The sequence below is a fragment of the Neolamprologus multifasciatus genome, chromosome 17 (genome assembly GCF_963576455.1).
Source record: "Neolamprologus multifasciatus chromosome 17, fNeoMul1.2, whole genome shotgun sequence".
Classification (NCBI taxonomy): domain Eukaryota; kingdom Metazoa; phylum Chordata; class Actinopteri; order Cichliformes; family Cichlidae; genus Neolamprologus; species Neolamprologus multifasciatus.
The window spans coordinates 30785079-30803934 of NC_140455.1; the positions used below are offsets into that span (position 1 = coordinate 30785079).

Consider the following 18856-nt stretch of genomic DNA (forward strand, 5'->3'; position numbering starts at 1 on the left):
TTGAATGGTACAAACGTCTAAATTTTAGCTGACAAAGTTTTTTTTTTTTTTTTTTTGTGAAAACAAAAAGAAAACAAAAAAGTTGATAGCATGCTTTTAGTTTAGTTCAAACAAGGTTATGTGCACAGTGCATTCCCTATGCCCTAATAGCAGATTAGTAGTGCTGCATGCTCAACTCAACATCTAGCTGTGGATTAAAAAAAAAAAAAAGTTGCATCCAGTAGTGTAAATACGGTGAATGCATTCATCCCATTTCAGTTAGAAATTGCTGCGGTCTCGCATATTTTCCTATATTTTCTTCACGGCACTGCACACCAACAAACAAAAGTTTGTTCGTGTTTCCATTGCTCCTGTCAGGGGAAATTAACCAAGGCAAACATTAACATTTACAGTCCCTTTGCTGTCTCCCTTTTATGTGGAGAGATTTAACAGTCGGGCGCCTGTGACTGCAGAGGGGTTGACATGTTTGGCTGGGAGTGTCACAAAAAAAAGGAGCGTTGCTGTGTGTGCAGTCATTCTCCACTGATATCCTTCACCTGAATAGAAGAAAGAGGAAAAACTCCTCGTCTTTTGTTTCCTCTTGAAGAGCTCAATCTGCCGGTGATTTGACAAAATTCCATTTAACATGTCTCCATCTCCAGGTCCAGATGTATTTCGCCTCCCTGCCAGAAGACAAGGTGCCATACGTCAACAGCCCAGGAGAGAAACACAGAATCAGACAGCTCCTATACCAGCTGCCGCCGCATGACAACGAGGTAGAGATCTTTATAGAAAAGAGACAGAACATATGAGAACTGAAGAGGAAATACGGAGCTCAGCCAAGATACGATGAAACTAACATTCATGTGTGACTATTGCTTTAAAAAAGTTGCCTTTTTCTGGCATTTTCTTATAACTTAGTTCAGTTTAAGAAGGTTTTTGAATGTGTTACAGCTGATTTTTTTTTTTTTTTTATTTTTTTTTATACACACTATTCTAAAGGTGATCTGAGAGGTCGAATGCAGTGCAACTTAGGAAAACACCAGCAAATACACAAATGGTGCAAAAGCCCACAAAATACAACAGCTGTTGGAAAAAAAAATAAACACAAAAAGTTGAATAAAACATAAAGGGAATAAAAAACATGCAACAGAAGTTGAAAAAAAGCCAACAAGTGTCTTTGGAGAGACGATAAGGTGACGGAACAGTTGCGGAAGTGACAGAAACCAAAACATCTCAAGGATTACTCTGAAACAAGCTTAAAAGAAGCAGAGGATTTATCTAATACTATGGACATATGTATGCTATTAGCCGTTTACTGTTAGCTTCTCACTTCCGCAGCAGTTCAATCACATTATTGTCTCCCCAAAAACACTTCTGTTTGCAGCATTTTTTTCTATTTTCAGGTGTTTTCATAAACCAAATCCAGCAGTTGAGTAAATCTCACACAGTCTTGCTGTTCTTTTTATAGTTAAGCTGAAACAAGGGCTACATTCCCTCAACTCTGGTTTAAAAAAAACAAAAAAAAAACAAAACCAAAAAACCCTTAATGTGACAGTAAAGCACAACCCAGCCTCTTCTACGTGGCTTTATGGTGTGTAAACCAGCACCCCTTTCACATCTGTGTTAATAGAGTTTACATTAGGCGATATGGTCGGGTGTTATCACCAGCATGGGGGAGGGAAGGGGTCCACTGACATAGGTGGTCTCTATGCACACAATAGGTTCACACAAACAATGTTTGACTGAGCGGTTTGATGATGTTTGTTGGCAGACCTGGTGGTTGTGGAAGCAAACTGCCCGAGGATTCCTTGCGTAACTGTGGTTAGAAGGGATAAGCGCTTTGTGCGCATGGAAAGCAGTGAGCGTGTGCATATGTGTGTGTGTGTGTGTGCGCGTATGAGCTCACACATCGTTTACTGTTGTTTAGAGAACAACCGAGCTGGTTGTTAGGACAGTCCTGGTCCTTTTTATCTGAATCTTCATCACCCGCTCTAAACACAGAGGAAGGGTTTGTGTATTGCTCATGTCATCCTTTCAACGCAACCTTGAGGAGGATTGACATTAATTAAACCCTTTTCCAGCCACATATGGACTCGCTGTGATAATTTCCCCCAAAGTTGCATGAAAAGATGAAAGCCAAAACATCAGCAGTAATTGCTGGAGGTCTCAAGATGCCGTTTCTCATCTTCCTCATCTAAATTGACCTTTTTGTTTCTCTCTTTCCTTTTATCAACAGGTGCGTTACTGCCACTCTCTAACAGAGGAAGAAAAGAGGGAGCTCCACATGTTTAGCACTCAGAGGAAGAGAGAGGCCCTGGGGAGAGGAACACCCAAAGTTCTACCCCGAGCTCTGCAACACACCCGCTGTGAAAATGTAGGTGCTACACATGAATACTCATAACCACACATATACCCGCATGCTGTAAGTGCACAAAAAGACCTAGCATCACTTAACACTCACATAGCCACGTGGTAATAATTTACAGGGAAACCAACTGGTGGGTCTTAAGTTATTTATATCATGTGCTACTAACATCCTCTATCCAATCCAAATGCCTGGTAACCCAAAGAACAACCTGATTGGCTAGTGTAGCGGCTTTAATCATCGACATAAACTTCCTTGTTAGGTAGGGCGAGAGAGGAAACAAGGAAATTGGGAGGATTGTGTTTAAATCAAGTAGACAAGCTAGTTTTTCATGAGGAAATCAGCCAGTTTCCTCCTGCCCCACTATATCCCAGCGTGACAGACTGCAACAAGAATCCAACGGTTAATAAGTCATTCTTACCATAGTCTTCAAATCCAGTTTTTTCCAAAGCGGTCACACTATGTGGTATATAATTCCAAATTTACTGTTTGTTTACAGTATATGCAGCTGGTTGTAAGACTTTATGGCGATGTGGAGATGGCTTTTTTTTTTTTTTTTTTTTGCCTTTATGTGGACAGGCCAATTTTTTTTTTCTTCATGATTATTTGTAAATATTTTTTGGAAAGTTGGACTTTTGGGAAAAGAGCCACCTTGGTTCCATTTTCCGGCTGAAGTCACAAGGAGCAAACAACAAAAATGGCAACAATCTCTTATTTTATACCGCTCATTTAGCAATGCATAACATTTAGTGCCAGTCAAACCATCCTTGATCATGTTTCTGAAAAACTTCCCTTCAGTGCAACAGATGTAAATATTAGTATTTTTGTGGCTTCCGCCAAATTCAAGCAAGCAAGCAAATGAGCCACATCCTCTGTTGGGTATCCAAGAAGAACAGATGAAATGCAGCCATGTGTATTCCCCCAGACAGGCAGATGAAGTCTGTCACCATCTGAAAACAGTTGCTAACATGGGGATCCAAGGTCGCAGACACTGAACGGACTAATATGATGACCAGCGGCCACGCGCATGTGGTTAGGCACATCGGAAATGCATGTGTATTCACTCAGCCTCTGCAAGCTGTTATCACCCTCTAACTCAGACAGCCATGCTTCTACTGCACATGCGATTCAAAAATATATCATGAAGACAATTGGACACACACTTTGTCAGGCTCTAGTTTCCTGGTGCCTGACTTTTAGCGACAGGCAACACCCCCATATTCAAGGCCCCTTTCTGTTCACCCTTGTATAATAATGGTTAACAGCTGGGCACGCAATCCCATGCTGCCTATGGGTGTCTCATAACTCTGCCTAGTTATATAAAGACTCTACATTCAGACATGCTCGGGCCATCTCTGCGGAGTCATATGAGTCTTCCACTTAGAACCAAGGTCGAGTGCTTTCTGTTTTAAGATTACAGGACAAAAACGCTGCCCACTTCCTCAGTAATGTCTAATGAATAATTGAGGGTTTCATTGCAGAGTAAACAGCCGCTGATTGAAATCCAGAGAAAGTCAAATAAGTTTGAGCTTGTCCTCTAATCTTCCGTTGGTAAAGCAGGGCTAGATTCGTGTTTTCTTTTTTTAAATGAACACATTTACCTACTTGCAAAGTGTTGTAACTGGGGAAGATTTACATTTAGCAAGCTGTGTTGCTGTGGAAAGCTTACCTTTCATTGAGGATTATCATTAAGTAGGAGTCACTGATGCGTTTTTAAATACACTCCTTTGGCATTTGCACTATGACAACCTGTTGTTTGGCCTTCTTTGTCTTAGCATCACTGCAAATGGAACGTGAGCAGATATATTTTGAATATCTATCTCATCTCATTTATCTCTTCTTTGTTTGCCCTGCACGGGTCGTGGGTATCAACTGTATCTTACACGTACAGTAAAATGTCATTCCTCTATGCAATTGTTTCTTTATTTGCCCCCACACATTTATTCTCAAGGTAGGATATTTATCACCTAAGCAGGGCTATGTTCTCAATGAACTCTCAGTATTCCCTCCCGCCTTCGGAATCTCATGGGTTATCTGTTGTGTTTATCAGTGCTGTGGAGACATCAAGGGAGGCGAGATGGCAATTTTTGCATCCAGAGCAGGACCGAACCCCTGCTGGCACCCGGCGTGCTTCGTGTGTGCCACGTGTCAAGAACTCTTGGTGGATCTGATCTATTTCTACCATAGTGGCAAGATCCTCTGCGGCAGACACCACGCCGAGCTTCTAAAACCGCGATGTTCTTCCTGTGATGAGGTAAATGGCAGTAATGGTATACTGGGTACTGTTAATGTTTTAAAAGGATTCCTCATAATTAACATTAGAATATGCTTTTCCCGTTAGATCATCTTTGCAGATGAGTGCACTGAAGCAGAGGGTCGTCATTGGCACATGAAGCACTTTGCCTGTTTTGAGTGTGGGACGATGCTAGGAGGCCAGCGGTACATCATGAAGGATGGAAGGCCCTACTGCTGTGGGTGCTTTGAGTCATTGTACGCAGAGTACTGTGAATCCTGTGGTGAAAACATTGGTAAGTTATATTTTCACTTCATTCCCCTATACTAAAAACAAGGTCCCACTGACGTATTCTTTTGTGTACTTACTTTTTTTTTTAATCATATAGGTGTTGACCATGCCCAGATGACCTATGAAGGTGTACACTGGCATGCCACTGACCAGTGCTTCTGTTGTGCCCAGTGTAAGACATCCTTGCTGGGTTGCCCATTCCTGCCCAAGCAAGGTCGCATCTATTGCTCAAAGGCCTGCAGCCAGGGGGAAGACATTCATGCCTCAGACTCATCTGATTCTGCATTCCAGTCTGCTCGTTCACGTGAATCCCGGCGCAGTGTTCGTATGGGGAAGAGCAGCAGGCCAGCTGAACAATGGAGGCAGTCACAGCTTTTCAATCCTCCTGCCACCGTCCCCTCATTTGAGCACAAGCATGAAAATGGTGAGGGTGAAGCAGACGCCGATGGTGACATTGATATTGTAGGGCGTAAGCTTGCTCATTTCGGCCTGGATGAGGAGAGGTTCTGGCGAGAGCGGGAGGAGCCGGATGCAGGGGGAGAGGAGGATCCAGAAGAGTGGGCCCAGCATGAAGACTATATGACTCAGCTTCTACTCAAGTTTGGTGACCGCGGAATGGTACACCAACTTCAGCAACCATCCCAAAAATCTCCTAGTCTTTCTGGTGACACAAACAGGCTAATAAGTGTGTCTGATCCCTGGCTAAAGCCCGATACTACATCTATGGGGATTGCTTCTCCCACTCCTGCCAGTCCCACCCAGAGTCATTCTTCCAGCCAATCCCGAGCCAACAGCCTTAGCCCTGGACTGATGAGCAAGAAGAACCTGCCTGAAATGTATTGGGCCCAATCGCAGGACGGGCTGGGAGATTCAGCCTATGGGAGCCACCCAGGTCCTGCCAGTGCCAGAAAGATCCAAGAATTGGAGTTGGACCAAGATCAGGACCAGTCTGGGGCAAGACAGGCCTTCTGGGCAGACAGCAGACAGTGGTATGAAGACTCTTTGGAGTGTATTGCTGATGAGCTGAGGAATGTTGAAAAGAGTGTTGGAGACTCCATGGATTCCCTGGCTCTTTCAAATATCACTGGTAAGGAGATTTTTATATGAATTTAAATGTTTTGTTTTATTAAAAAAAAAAAAAGCTCAAAATTGACCTTCCTTGTTCATCCTCCTTAGGTGCATCAGTGGATGGAGATGGGAGGGACAGACCTTCAGTCTATACCCTTCATCCCATGCAGAATCCCTTGGTGGCAGAGAACTGTGAAAAGATGAGCAACATGGGAACGTTTAATTCCTCTCATCTTCATCACAGTGCCAATTCCCTCAATCTAAAACTGGACAAGGGAAATGAAGATGACGAGGAAGAAATAGCACTGACATTGAGGGGAGACACACAAGGTGGCATTCACTCATTGTCTCCACATTCGGAAGACCTTCCTGCCACCTTTGTTCATGCTCCAGCTCTGAGGAGAAGCAAGTCCCAATCCCGGCCCCCTCAGATGGTCAAGTTCTCAGAAGACACTGTGGATAATGGATATAATGATGGATACGAGGTCAATATCAGAAAGCACCCCATGAGTGAGAAGCCACACAGAAGGGCATACTGCCCAGATGAGATGGGCAGAGAAAGAATCCGCCCGACAAGCCACATAGGGCGCAACAGGCAGCACCACCACCGGTCAGGCAGGCACCATAGGAGCCGCAAGTCTCGGTCAGACAATGCCCTTCACATGGTGCCTTTGGAGAAGGTGCAGAGGCCGTATGAGCCCCAACAGCAAGGTCTTGTCAATCCGCCATATGGTGCTATGCTCCTGCAACATCCTTCGCACCGGTTGCCAGTTGCTTATCCCCAAACTCGATCTGACTATATGCTTGGGAGCTCGATGCATAATGACCCACGGGTTGAGCACTTCATGGGGCTCTACAGAGATGAGGATGACTCATGCTCTACTTGCTCTTCCTCATCATCGGACTCTGAGGAGGAGGGCTATTTTCTAGGTCAGCCAATCCCTCAGCCCCGATCTACTGTGCGCTACTATGCAGAGGACTACCCAACAAGGGTCACGGCCCTTTCTTCCCAGAGCCATGGCCCACAGACTGGTCGGCAGAAGAGTCAACGGTCCAAAAACTGTATAATTTCTTAAAAAACACCAGAGTGTATTTACTTTAGAATCTGCACAATGCGGTCAAGATTTTCAGTATGTATGGTGGTTTACACAGATCAAATCTGAGATTAGAATGGCAGCACTAACATGTAGTGTATGGCCAAATTCAAAATGCATATTGTATTTCAGGCCTATATCGACTGAAACAAGAAGTCTTTAATTTCAACTCTTAGGACCACAAAAAAGATGTGCAACATATAGCTTTTGTGTGTGTGTGTGTGTGCGTGTGTGTTCAAAAGTGGCCTCAGTACTGGGTCTTACTGATTTTCAGCACTAAGATAATGCACGGACTGATAAAGTTGAACACCTTTTGCTTCAGATTATGTACAGCTGGCGGTGGAGAAGTTAAACTTTAATTTCAGCTTTTGCTATTCAGTTTTACTTTTTAAAATAATGTTTTATGTTCATTTAATTTTTGCAGCAGTATCTTTTCTGTATTAAAGTGGCACAAAGGTTAATAACGTAGAACATAGAAACTAACCAAATAATTATTTAAAACATAATACAAAATTAAAATGTACATACTAAGTTAAGATTTTAATACTGCTATTTTTATATCCACGTTTAAAATGGTTGTTTTGCTTGAAGTCTATGATTTAAAAAAAATTTTAATAGTGAAAAAAACTCAATATGTTATGAGAAACTAAGACAGTGCCACTTTCTTCAGTTACGTGCCATGCTATTCAATAACAGTGCCACATATATTCCACTATTGGTGTACAATTTCTAAAATGACTGGCAGACCCACCAGTATTTTCCATATTCAGCCCAGCTGTTCACTAACATTGCTCTGAAATAATCAGCAAAAATGCTTTGTGATGTAAAAATGCTTGTAATAAATATTTTTCTTCAAAGCCTCAAAACTGACTGTTCTGTTTTTGAGTTTGGAAATTATTATTGCAACCACAGACTACTTAAAAGGCTGGGTCATGTGTTTCTGGACCCTGCATTTTGACATTGCATTATAGCTCTTGGTCATCAATAGCTATACAACGCTGCACGAAAAACCTTGAATGCTTTGGTTGCTTGCAGATTGCCATGGTTGCCAGTAGATTACATGGAAGATCCCAACTTGTGTGCAAACTATTTGAAACTGAAAAGTATGACACAAACCAGAAGCGGAGAACTTTTGCTTTCAAAGTAAACATTTTTTTTCACTTTTGAAATGTAATGGTTGCTGGGAAAGGCATAACTTTTTACTTTGAAGGCAAACGTTCCCTGTTTCTGGATTGTGTTGCACTTTCTTCAAATTTTACTACAGCTCTGAGAGCAATTGGCAAACATTTACAGACCAGTTGGCATTTTCTGAACAAACTGTGGGCAACTGCTGCAATCTACTAGAGAGCAAAGCAATCACAAGCATGGTTTTTGTACAGCACGCTGTTTTCACCTGGTCACAGCCCGCAACCACATATATCAACTGGTCAGGGAATACACAGCTGCCAAACTTTCTAGGGTATAGCTTTCTAGGCAAGCTATGTCTATAAATTGTATGGGTGAATTCCATTGTACAAACATATTAATAAGTATCAACTATCCGACTAATAAGACACTAGAGGTGCAGTTTGTCTTAATAAAATTGACCTTTCAAAGAACATGAGCACTTTAGCTGTCGCCATCCGTTTTCCCATTGACTTACATGGCAACAGAAGTTTTTGCGATTGTGACCACAGCTATAGAAAACATGTTGACTCACAGACTCCAGAGGCCATTGGATGAACAACAGTTTTTAAACATCTTTCATCCCTAAGGTTAAATTCACCATTATGATTTACAAATACTTCAGAGCAGCGGTCCCCAACCCCTGGGCCATGGACTGGTACTGGTCCGTGAGTCGTTTGGTATCGGGCGGCGAGTGTTAAGGTTCGGGTGTGAATTTTATGGTTAATATTTATTGTTTTTATTATTACCTCAGTTTCCCTGTCTTTTTCCGTGTGTTATGGATAATTTTTTATTTTGGTGCCGGTACTGGTTTTATTTTGTTATATTTATCCGCGACACCTTAAAGGCCGGTCCGTAAAAATAAAGCGATCCGTGCCGCAAAAAAGGTTGTTTGTTTTTTTTAAACGTGCTTTTTTCATTGAGACATCGGTAAACTGATCCTAAAAATGTCTTGAGATTAGATCTCTCATAGCGCATGGATATTTTTCTGCAGGTATGAAACTTTTGTCAAAGGATTATGAAAAAAAATCAAGTTTGTTGGATGAATGTAGACTAGGGCTCAAATGCAAAATAAGACAAGACAAAGAAAGTGAATTTAACTGTTTTTTTACAGTACAAATTTATACAAGTATGTCAACCTGTTGTAAATTTAGCAGCACCAAGTCAAATATCTGCTACAAAAGAAAAAATTACATAGTTGAAAATACTACAAAAACCGATCATGCTGGAGAACTGAATCTCTGCTCTCCACAAAATATTCTCATCAAAAAGAAGATTAAATAATAAACCCCTTGTTAACCATTTTCACAATGTGAGACGAGAATAATTTTAAATAAAGAACGCGTTTCTTTTGACAAAACTTAACAGAACGTTTTCTTTATGACTGATAAATTCCCACAGAAAACGGTCCGTTCAAAAATAACACTGGTCATTCCTGCAAAGGATGTCCTCTCTCCATGGCGACCTGTTTTCTCCATGCTTACCTCCATGGTTTCGGTTTGAGCTGCTGAACAATCCGGACTTCAAACCGTCAAGCCTTCCTCCTCTGTCTCACATTAACGCAGCACGTCCGGCTGATGCGTCAGTAAGATGAGCTGTGATTGACTGCTGTCTTTGAAAGTTTATGACCCGACTGGGATGTAGAGGGAGTGGTTGAGTCACAGGTGGAAGTTTCAGGCTGCCGGATGACGTCGTCTAGCTCGCTGATGAATTGTTTGAGGTCCTCTAGGCAACGTTCACGGATCTCCCCGAGGTTTTCTCGGAGGGGAACCTGCAGCTGCTTCTCCAAGTTGGGATCTTTAGCCACCAGCATCTTCACCACCATTCCGAAGGTCTCGCAGTCCTGACGATACACCTGGTCGAGTGAAAAAAGATGAAATAAAATAAAATAATACTAAGAGACAAACAAGAGGAATTCTTTACCTTCAAAAACCACTGAGCAGACATTTCCACCCTTTTTCAGTTTAGATTTAGCTATGTTAAGTGTTACCAGGCACAGCTTTGAGAGAAAAGCTCTTAATTGAGGGGATGGGGAGTTGTTTCCTTCCTGCTCTACCTGTCGCCTAGGTGTAAATACTCCAGCGTCACTGTGCCTAAGCTGATCACTCTGGTGCTAACACACCTCATACAGCGCCAAAAGATTAACACTCTTCCTCTCAAGTTTAATAGGGGCACTTGATATGGGACAGGGTAGCCCAAAGACGCAGTAAAAACTGCACTTCAGTGGTAGCTCGGAGGCTTGTAACAGGTGTTAGAGGGACAAAGAGGAGGTGCTGGAATCTAGTTTGGGAGCCGCCACTTCACACTGAGCCTATAATGTCTCAAAACAATGGAGGGAGCTTGTGCTTCCACACAGAGTGGTTTGATTTGCAAAATACCAAAACAGAGATTTGCTTTTAAGTCATGATCCTTTAAATGAGCAGAGAATGAAGGGGAAAATATCATTCCGCTCAACTGAAGATAATATTTATGGGCCCATTTCACATTTTGTAAGGGAGGGAAAATAACACGGCGTGTCGTGAATTCCCACTCTCACAAATATTCAGGAACACAAGGGCAGCTTTTATTTCTTATTTTCTTGAGTTTTTGGACGTACATACATTTGAGATGTAAGATGCATTTTAAAAATCACACACAAATACCCTTTCTAAATGAACACTTTGTCAATACTTTTGCCAAAATAACTACAACCTCTGACAAACTCGATGAGGCTCTCTAATCTCTACCACACCATTTCATGACAGTCGAAAGCTTAAACTCTGACAGCTACCTACAGCCTTTGATCTTAAGTGGGCCAATTACACATTTAATCCCTGACATAAGAAAAAGAAGTGCTATCTCAACATCATGACTTGCATGATAAATCTTTTACTTATTTACCCTGGTGTAGTATGAATGACCATGGGGGAGGTCTTTATCAGCAGCCAAATCTTTAAAACCTATGAAAATACATTTAAAAAATACATTTAAAAGTCTAATACTTTGGCAATTTTGGCTATCTGTGGGCCAGATTGGAGTCTTGCTCAGCTGGTTCTGTCCCCTAGGCCCTATGTTTGACACCCTTGGTTAAAAACACAGGGGGAGAGAGCTGATTCAACAGTTTGTTGGGGTAGGTTGAAATGTAACGACCACATAAACTTTGCTAGTTTCCCTCTATAGGAGGGAAGAAAAAAAACAACAACCAAGACAATCTGTTCAAGTGAAATAATTGTTAGGTTCCTATTTCTTTCCATCTCCTTGGTTTATTTGATTTTGTTGTTTTTCCAGACTCAAAATGATATGTTGGTCTATTTTTTGCCAGTATACTCAAATACTTTTTTACATATATATTTGTATGAAACTCTCTTCCATGCCTAACTACAGATACAGCTGCCTAGTATATCAAGCTTCAACTGTACGTGCCTGTCTCATACAAGGAGATGTCCAGTGACAAGGGTTACGAGTGGACATGTGTGTTTATACATATGCCCACACGCCTGTGTGTGTAAAATTAGGCTAGGGAGGAAGGGAGAGTTTCATTCACCAGATACCAACGGTGGCTTCTGTGCTGCGGGGCTTTCTAACTCGCTGGCTTATTTATAGATTTTTCACTAGAACAGAAAGTATGCTTGGAGAAAAGCTCACAAATAGAGATCACCTGTCAAACACAGTTATTGTCCTTGTCCTCCAACAAATGGGAACTTTCCAAAGTATGCATTAAACTAGGACATTGTGAGTGCACTATCCATCATTATCAGTAATTTTTAAGAAAGAAAACCGGAGCCAAACCAGTTTGCCTGTTTGATTTCACTATGAGAGTTTTTGCAAACCCTTGCTGATAATGCTTTGAGCACAAATGGGAGGAAAAATGAAACATTTCTATTTTTGCGTAGGAGCCATCCACAGTGAACAGTCAGCAGAAGACAAATAACGGAGGTGTAATACACTGCTCAAATAAAAAAAATTAAAGGAGCACTTTTTAATCAGTATAGCATCAAGTCACTTAGACTTCTGGGATATTGAGCTGGTCAGTTAAGTAGCAGAGAGGGTTCTTAATCATTGTCAGCTACTTTGGTGTTAATGAAATTAACCAGCAGTGCACTAGAGGGGCAACAATGATACAACCACCAAAAGACGAATGGTTTTAAACGTGGAGGGTAAAACCAAGCATGAGGTGAGGGGATACCTGCACTTACAGTGGTTGCAGGTATTACCAACTCCTCCAGGATGACAGGTTTGCTGTGTCTCCCAACACAGTCTCAAGAGCAGATATACACAAGACTGTTACAGATAACTTAAAAATGGTAAATGGTCTGTGTTTGTATAGCGCTTTACTAGTCCCTAAGGACCCCAAAGTGCTTTACACATTCAGTCATCCACCCATTCACACACACATTCACACACTGGTGATAGCAAGCTACATGTAGCCACAGCCACCCTGGGGCGCACTGACAGAGGCGTAAATTTGCATTTACTCAATAAATCTTTTCCTATTGAAGGTGTGCTAGCTGAAAGACGTTAGCTTGTTTGCAGCTTGTTTTAACATTTGCTTGAATAGTAAAACACAGCCTACAGGAGATGCTTGTTACACCTGATCTAAAATGTGGTTTAGTAATGATGTAAACTAGGAAAAAGCTAAATTACTTTCACTTAATTTAGATTAGCTTAATTTCACATTGACTACGTGAGCAGTGCCAACTCAAACACACAGATTACCTGTAATAACAAACCAATAACCTGTAATTAGAAAAGAACAGTGGTTAACTTTGATTTTACTTGGCTCTAAAAACTGTTGTGTTTTCAGGCTGATATTATTACTCATTTTTAATTGGACAGCATTGGGAAATCATATTTCCTACCAAGCCCATTCAGATATTTCCAAAGCTTTATACACAAACCTACTGAGGGATTTACAGTACAAACAGCTTATGCAACCTTATCCAGGTCTCTTGTTTACAAAAGCAGCTGATGGGAAATGTTCAATAAATCATTTCACAGGAGATTTGTGGGGAACACTACAAAACAAATTCAAAAACACAGTCTCCTCTGGGCTTTTCTATACATTCCTCATGCACAATAAACAATTGAGCAGAAGATGTTACACAACTGATAACCCAAGCAGTCTGTATAGAGAGGAGACCTGCGACAGCCACTATCCCCAGCACGATGAATGTAGTTACAGAGCAATGGCCTTTTTGGTTTTTCATCAGCTGATAACAGAGTGGACCTATCAAACGTTCGAAGGAAGGATCCAATCAGTGAGTGGTCTACACCTTCTGTGAATACAGGGAGAGCTATTTCTAAACAATGTGCTGACAAAGTTCTTCCTGCAATCCGTCCCGTTATCCAACCAGGAAGGGAAGGAGCACGTCTCGACTTTGGGTGGGGTTGTTTGAGAAAAAGAGCATCTTGCTCGCTGTTCACCCCTGCAGGACAAATCCTTTTTACAAATCTCGCCCCTGAGCGTGCTGGGCTTTAAAAATGAGAGAATCGGAACAAATTTTAAACATTAAAGTTGGCACCTCAGTCCAGCTCTGTCATCTCTGCACGTAAAAAGCCCTCAAGAGGCTGGAAGTGTCTGGCTTTCTGTCAAATACATTTAGATCCCTCAACAAATGAAATAAAACTCCCTTTGTACGGCAGTCTGGGCCTACGAGGAGCAAAACATAATACCCTTGACTGACTATCATGCCTTGTCACTCACTATAACCGGTTAGTCTGTCCTGTGGCCAAAGTCAACTCTGACAACCAGAAAGGGGGTTTAGACTATAAGTCAAGAAGACCAGCTTCACTTAGCTACGCAAACAAAGTTTAGATTATGACCTGGATTGCTTCTGAGGGGCTTCTGGATTCTGTGCATTTGTGGCTGTGTGTACAGAAGAGATGGCTAGACCAGATTGGGTGCAGAAAGCCAAACATCTGGCTGACACTTGTCAAATGGCTTAACACGAGTGCCCACACCAACAGGAATACTGCTGCTAATTTAAAGAGCACATGAGAAAGTGACTTTGTTATTTCAGAGCCAAAAAAAGAAAGAAAGAACAGCTTAAGTATGTTTAGCTGTGGGTCAGAGCAAAATGGGGCGTTAAAACTAGTCACCAGACGAGTGCTTATACAGCTTCCAGTGACTGCTCGGTTTGTCTGCCACCTCAGAGACTAAAAGACCATCATGTGAAAGCAATTCTCCGTGATGCTTTAAAAATACAGCCTTTTCTATTTCTGGCATGATCCTTCTTTTATGTGAGAAGAAAAAAAATCTTGATTCAATTACTCATCTTCTGACCTCAGCTCTGGGATAAACAGTTTAGTCTCTCATGGAAGAGGAGAAGAGCTGCCAAATCGCAAACGACCTACACATACGGATGATCTGAAGATCACAAAAGCCAGAGAAAGGCACAGGGAAAACAAAAAGCTGCAGCTGTCAATAGAAACTGATGGTTATCTAAGAATCGCAAATCCTGAAAGGAAATACTGAAACATCATATCCCTGTGAAAACGCAATACTTTATCCCCTCTTCGTTTTCATTTCAAACTGTTTATCATACATGTATACCTAGATTTGAATCACCACATTAGAAGATAGCAGAGAATTATGAGTAATACTGATGATGGCAGTAAAGTACCTACAGATTGCTGACACGGGTCTTCGTAAGCATTCTAAACTAACGTTCCATAATACCTGGAAACATGAAATAATGCTCGCATAGCTCAGACGTTATAAAGTTTGCTGTAAAAAAATGAGAGAAGACACAGACAGGCTGTAAAACAGGCGTGAAGCTGCAGCGTCAGCAGTAATGCTGTTACAGCCTATAGGCTCTGTGCTGCAGCTCAATGTGAGGGCGCAGTCTGTGCTCCAGGGCAGAGCTAGCTCAGGTTTAATGGTCTCAGTTAAACCACCAGCAGTGCTCACTGGTGCAGGAATGGCCTTCATTAGGTAACAGAGCAGAGCTGGAACCTCGAGCCTGGGGTGTTTTTAAGCTCTGTTAAGCGGTCGACCTCTCGGTTTATTTTATGCACGGCTCTTTACAGCGAATAAGCCGTTCCTAGCTGCTGCCTTCATTTACGTGTCCCCTGTACCCTGTATATCATTCTAATGTTTCTAAACCCCGGTGCGCAGACCGCTTCATGCGCGAGCATTTGCAAAGATGAGTCAGACGCCGAGGGGGCCATGCTTGAGCCGTGTGCGATATTAAGCAGATATTTTGTATAATGAGCGGTTTATGCAGTCAGTGAGTCAGGATGGAAGATTAAGAGAAGCTACCAGGAAAATGCTGGCAACTACAGACACCGGCCTCCCGTTTTTCAAATAATTAACCGTTTCTCTAAATGTGGCTGCAACAGTGAAATTTTTTAGGGGGTAGCAGTAGGTACTCAGCATTGTGACTGGAAGACAGCAAAGTTAATTTCCTGCCTGTTACGAACATAATAGGTGGCTGTTTCAGTAGTGCCTATCCAGTAAAGCATGCCACATGTGAGTCAGAGAACCCAAGGCCACCATATGCATGGGAATGTGGTGCCAAGAGTACTGAATGTGGTCTGCATTGCCAAAGTTGACATTTATAGAAAAGTCTGACAAATTAGTAGTTTTTAATGAGAGGGTTTGGGCATACAGTTATTTTTCCTTCCCAAAAAGAACAACTGAGAACAGAACACCTTCAAATTTGTTTAAACATCCCTGGAATACATTGTGATTACCAATTTAAGATCCTATATAGGATATAAATCCAAATCTGACTTTTATTCTTTGCTAGAAGCACAAGAAAACTGTAAATAGCCTGCACTTATCCACAGGTTTCGACAAAGTACTTTACAATGTGTTTCACATTCACTCATTAACACACACACTATAACTGGTGGTAGAGCTGCCATGCAAGGTTCTTGCCTGCCATCAAGAGCAAATTACTTGTCATGACCAAGGAAAACACGCAGGAGTTTGAGAATGAGGCCTGTGATTAGTGGACAACATGCTGTATCACCCCAATCAGAGAACTTGTGGAAAGGCGGGTCAGAAAAACGCAATGATGTGAAAATTTGAAGTATTAGGAAAAAGTACCTTTTCTATCTCCTGGGCTTTGGCTGCAATGGCAAGGGCTCGTCGCTCGTGGAAATTGTCTGTAGATTTTTGGCTCTCTTCCACGATGGGAATTACCAGTGGCTCTTCTTTTTCTCCTTCTGGAGGGGGGTTTTCCTCCTAAAGGAAAACAACAGGAAGGTGTGAGCTGCAGGGATATTTAAGGAAAACTAAGAAAGCAGCAGAATGGTTATTTCTAACAGTATATACCACTGCCGTGAAACATTTATGCCAAGAAATCATACTACTACTCTACTACAGCAATCAAACAACATTGAATTGTAAAGGATGTACAGTCAATGCTGTGCTACGACATGACCTACTGACTCTTTAACTTTGAAGGAGACGTGGTTGATGAGGCATACAGTAAAACTGAAAAGCCAGAGTGGACTCAGTGGAAAAAACAACAACATATACACAGAATTTGCAGTATAGAAATCTATACGTGAGGCACAAAATATATCTAGAGCCTTTGCCAGACTAAAAAGAAAAGTCTAAAATGTTTGTTACCGATCAAAACTTAGCTTAATATTAATGTTGCTTTTCTTCCCAAGCAGTAACCCTGCAGTTTAGTAGAACCAATCTATAACACGGAAAACCATAAAACTCACATTTTAGCTGTGTTTAAGACAGAATCTTCAGAGCAAAGAAATCACAGCCAGACAAGCCATGATTAAGCATCTAATGGGCAAATTGGAAACCAAGGCATCCATAAATACTACCGAGAAAGCCACAAGAGAGATCTAAGGGAAGAAATGAGGCCGACTTGGATGGCTGGTCAATTTCTTTTGCTCATTTCCTGATACTATTAAAGTTTGAAGGCCAAGGAGCAGAACTGCCCAACCATGACTAAAGTCCACTCATACATTAAGGGAAACAGGCCATGGCAACTAAGTCATACTTCATCCATAGATGACTAGAAAGAAATTACAGGGGATGGTACATCACAAAGCCGAGTGCGGTCTAAAATAATAATAATAAAAAAAAGCACAGTGCAAAGCATCATCCAATTATTCCTCCTTCCAATACTCTCCCTGAAGCTATGCTTGGGATAAGTCCCATGTATATGCTTGGACTTGTATGAAAGATGGCATCTACTGCACCTCAGCAGAAAAATATCCCTCGTCTGAGTCTCTTTATTTCAACTCGCAAAGCATAGCCTAACTTGGAAATCGTGCTCTGCTCTCAAGATAAGGCTCAAAATAGATCTTCTGTTAACTGTAATAAATCAAAACATTATTGTTTCAGCAGAATGGGCAAACTCTGAAAAAGTGGAACTGAATTTTGTTCTTGGCTGTAAAATGGAGAAACAGCACTGGACTTAATATTGTTCTATGTAATAGTTTGGACATCATCACGCTGATGTAACAGCTTAGTTCTTCAAAATGCCTACAGTTTGAGCAAGCATCACAGTTCCTCAGGATCTCGCTCTTTGCAGTCTATTCAGCACGTGACTTTTTAAAAAACTTATCAAACTTTAGAGCCCAAAATTCAAGAGCTATGACATTTCTGATCACTGCAGCAAGCTCATCTGCTGGCTCATACTCTGATCATCCAGTCATCCTAAGTCTCTCATAGCTATATTCAGTTGTTTGTTAGGTTAAAGTAGTGGAGTGGCAAACCAACCCAATGACACTGCCATTCCTGAATGCATGCTGCTAGAATTCCTAAAAATATCACAGTGACTGAATGCCACTCTACAGCAGTGCTTTGAGCATTTGTATTACTTTTTCCTGCTTCCTTCAGCAGATCTGTGCCCTTTACTGGTAAACCATTACACTCTATCTAACAGGAATTTGTTGTGTTGAGATGAAACCTGCCCATGACCTCCCTGCCCACCCTGGCTTGAAGCCAGAGCCGGTGGTGCTCTTTAGGTCCCGTCTTTGGTGTCTCCTGTCTGGGATGGCTCCAGAAAGCCTATGTGTTTGTTGAATCCCCACAGCAGGCAGTGACCAGGCCCATTAGTGCAAAGCTTTACTGGGGGCACAGCGCAGGCCTTTCATCTTGGCCAAGGTTATGGGTTTGTGCCCCGAGAACACACAACAATGCACCACAGGCTAGATCAAACACAGCAGCAGAAGCACCAGTGTGCATGTATGTGTGTGTGGAGGGGTGGGGCGCTGAGTAACTTTCATCACAGCAGTTGATTTGGTGGTGGTAGGTGGTTCTGACAAAAATGATCATTAGAAGGAGAAGAAAGAACTTTGTTTATATGCTTCATCTTGTAATTTCTCGTGTATAAACCCGAGGGTGACTGTCTGGTTATTTGTTACTCAGCTTATTTTCATGTGTACACAACGACATCGCCTCCACTGGGAATTTGTACGAAAAATCGAGCCCTCCTTGCCTGTAATGGTTGGCTTTACCATCTGAATCAAGTGTGTCCAGCACTTGAAATGGCACTTAAATGTCAAGGTGAATTTATGTCTAAATTCTTCACATGTACAAGCCATAAATGCTTGTCAGCAATAAAGTTAAAGTTTGTCATTTTCAAAGCAGTGAAGCTGATAAAAATTTGTTTTTTTCAGAGTGAGCAATCACTAAACATTTATCACAGAAAGTAAATGCATCATTTGTGTATATTGTGCACGGCCCCTTTTTGATGTGTG

General features: G+C 41.7%; 2 protein-coding genes across 15 annotated transcripts in view; one reads left to right on the plus strand and one right to left on the minus strand.

The window, feature by feature from the left end:
- prickle1b (prickle homolog 1b) overlaps positions 1–7899 on the plus strand; it is a 76678-nt gene extending 68779 nt beyond the window's left edge. For all 4 annotated transcript variants that reach the window (XM_085139028.1, XM_085139027.1, XM_085139026.1 and 1 more), the window contains 6 exons: positions 642–755; positions 2219–2356; positions 4398–4601; positions 4689–4875; positions 4969–5958; positions 6048–7899. In XM_085139028.1, the coding sequence (XP_084995154.1) occupies positions 642–755; positions 2219–2356; positions 4398–4601; positions 4689–4875; positions 4969–5958; positions 6048–7015 (2601 nt within the window). In that variant the 3' untranslated portion in view covers positions 7016–7899. The remainder of the gene's footprint in view (positions 1–641; positions 756–2218; positions 2357–4397; positions 4602–4688; positions 4876–4968; positions 5959–6047) is intronic.
- The window catches only part of pphln1 (periphilin 1), a 34526-nt gene that overhangs the window by 2970 nt on the left and 12700 nt on the right, over positions 1–18856 (minus strand). For 9 of the 11 annotated variants that reach the window (XM_085139034.1, XM_085139035.1, XM_085139038.1 and 6 more), the window contains 2 exons: positions 16230–16367; positions 70–10052 (listed from right to left, as the gene is read on the minus strand). In XM_085139034.1, coding sequence (XP_084995160.1) covers positions 9780–10052; positions 16230–16367 — 411 coding nt within the window. In that variant the 3' untranslated portion in view covers positions 70–9779. Of the gene's footprint in view, positions 1–69; positions 10053–16229; positions 16368–18856 lie in introns of those variants that run through there. The other 2 variants (XR_014870438.1, XR_014870437.1) reach the window with 2 other exon arrangements.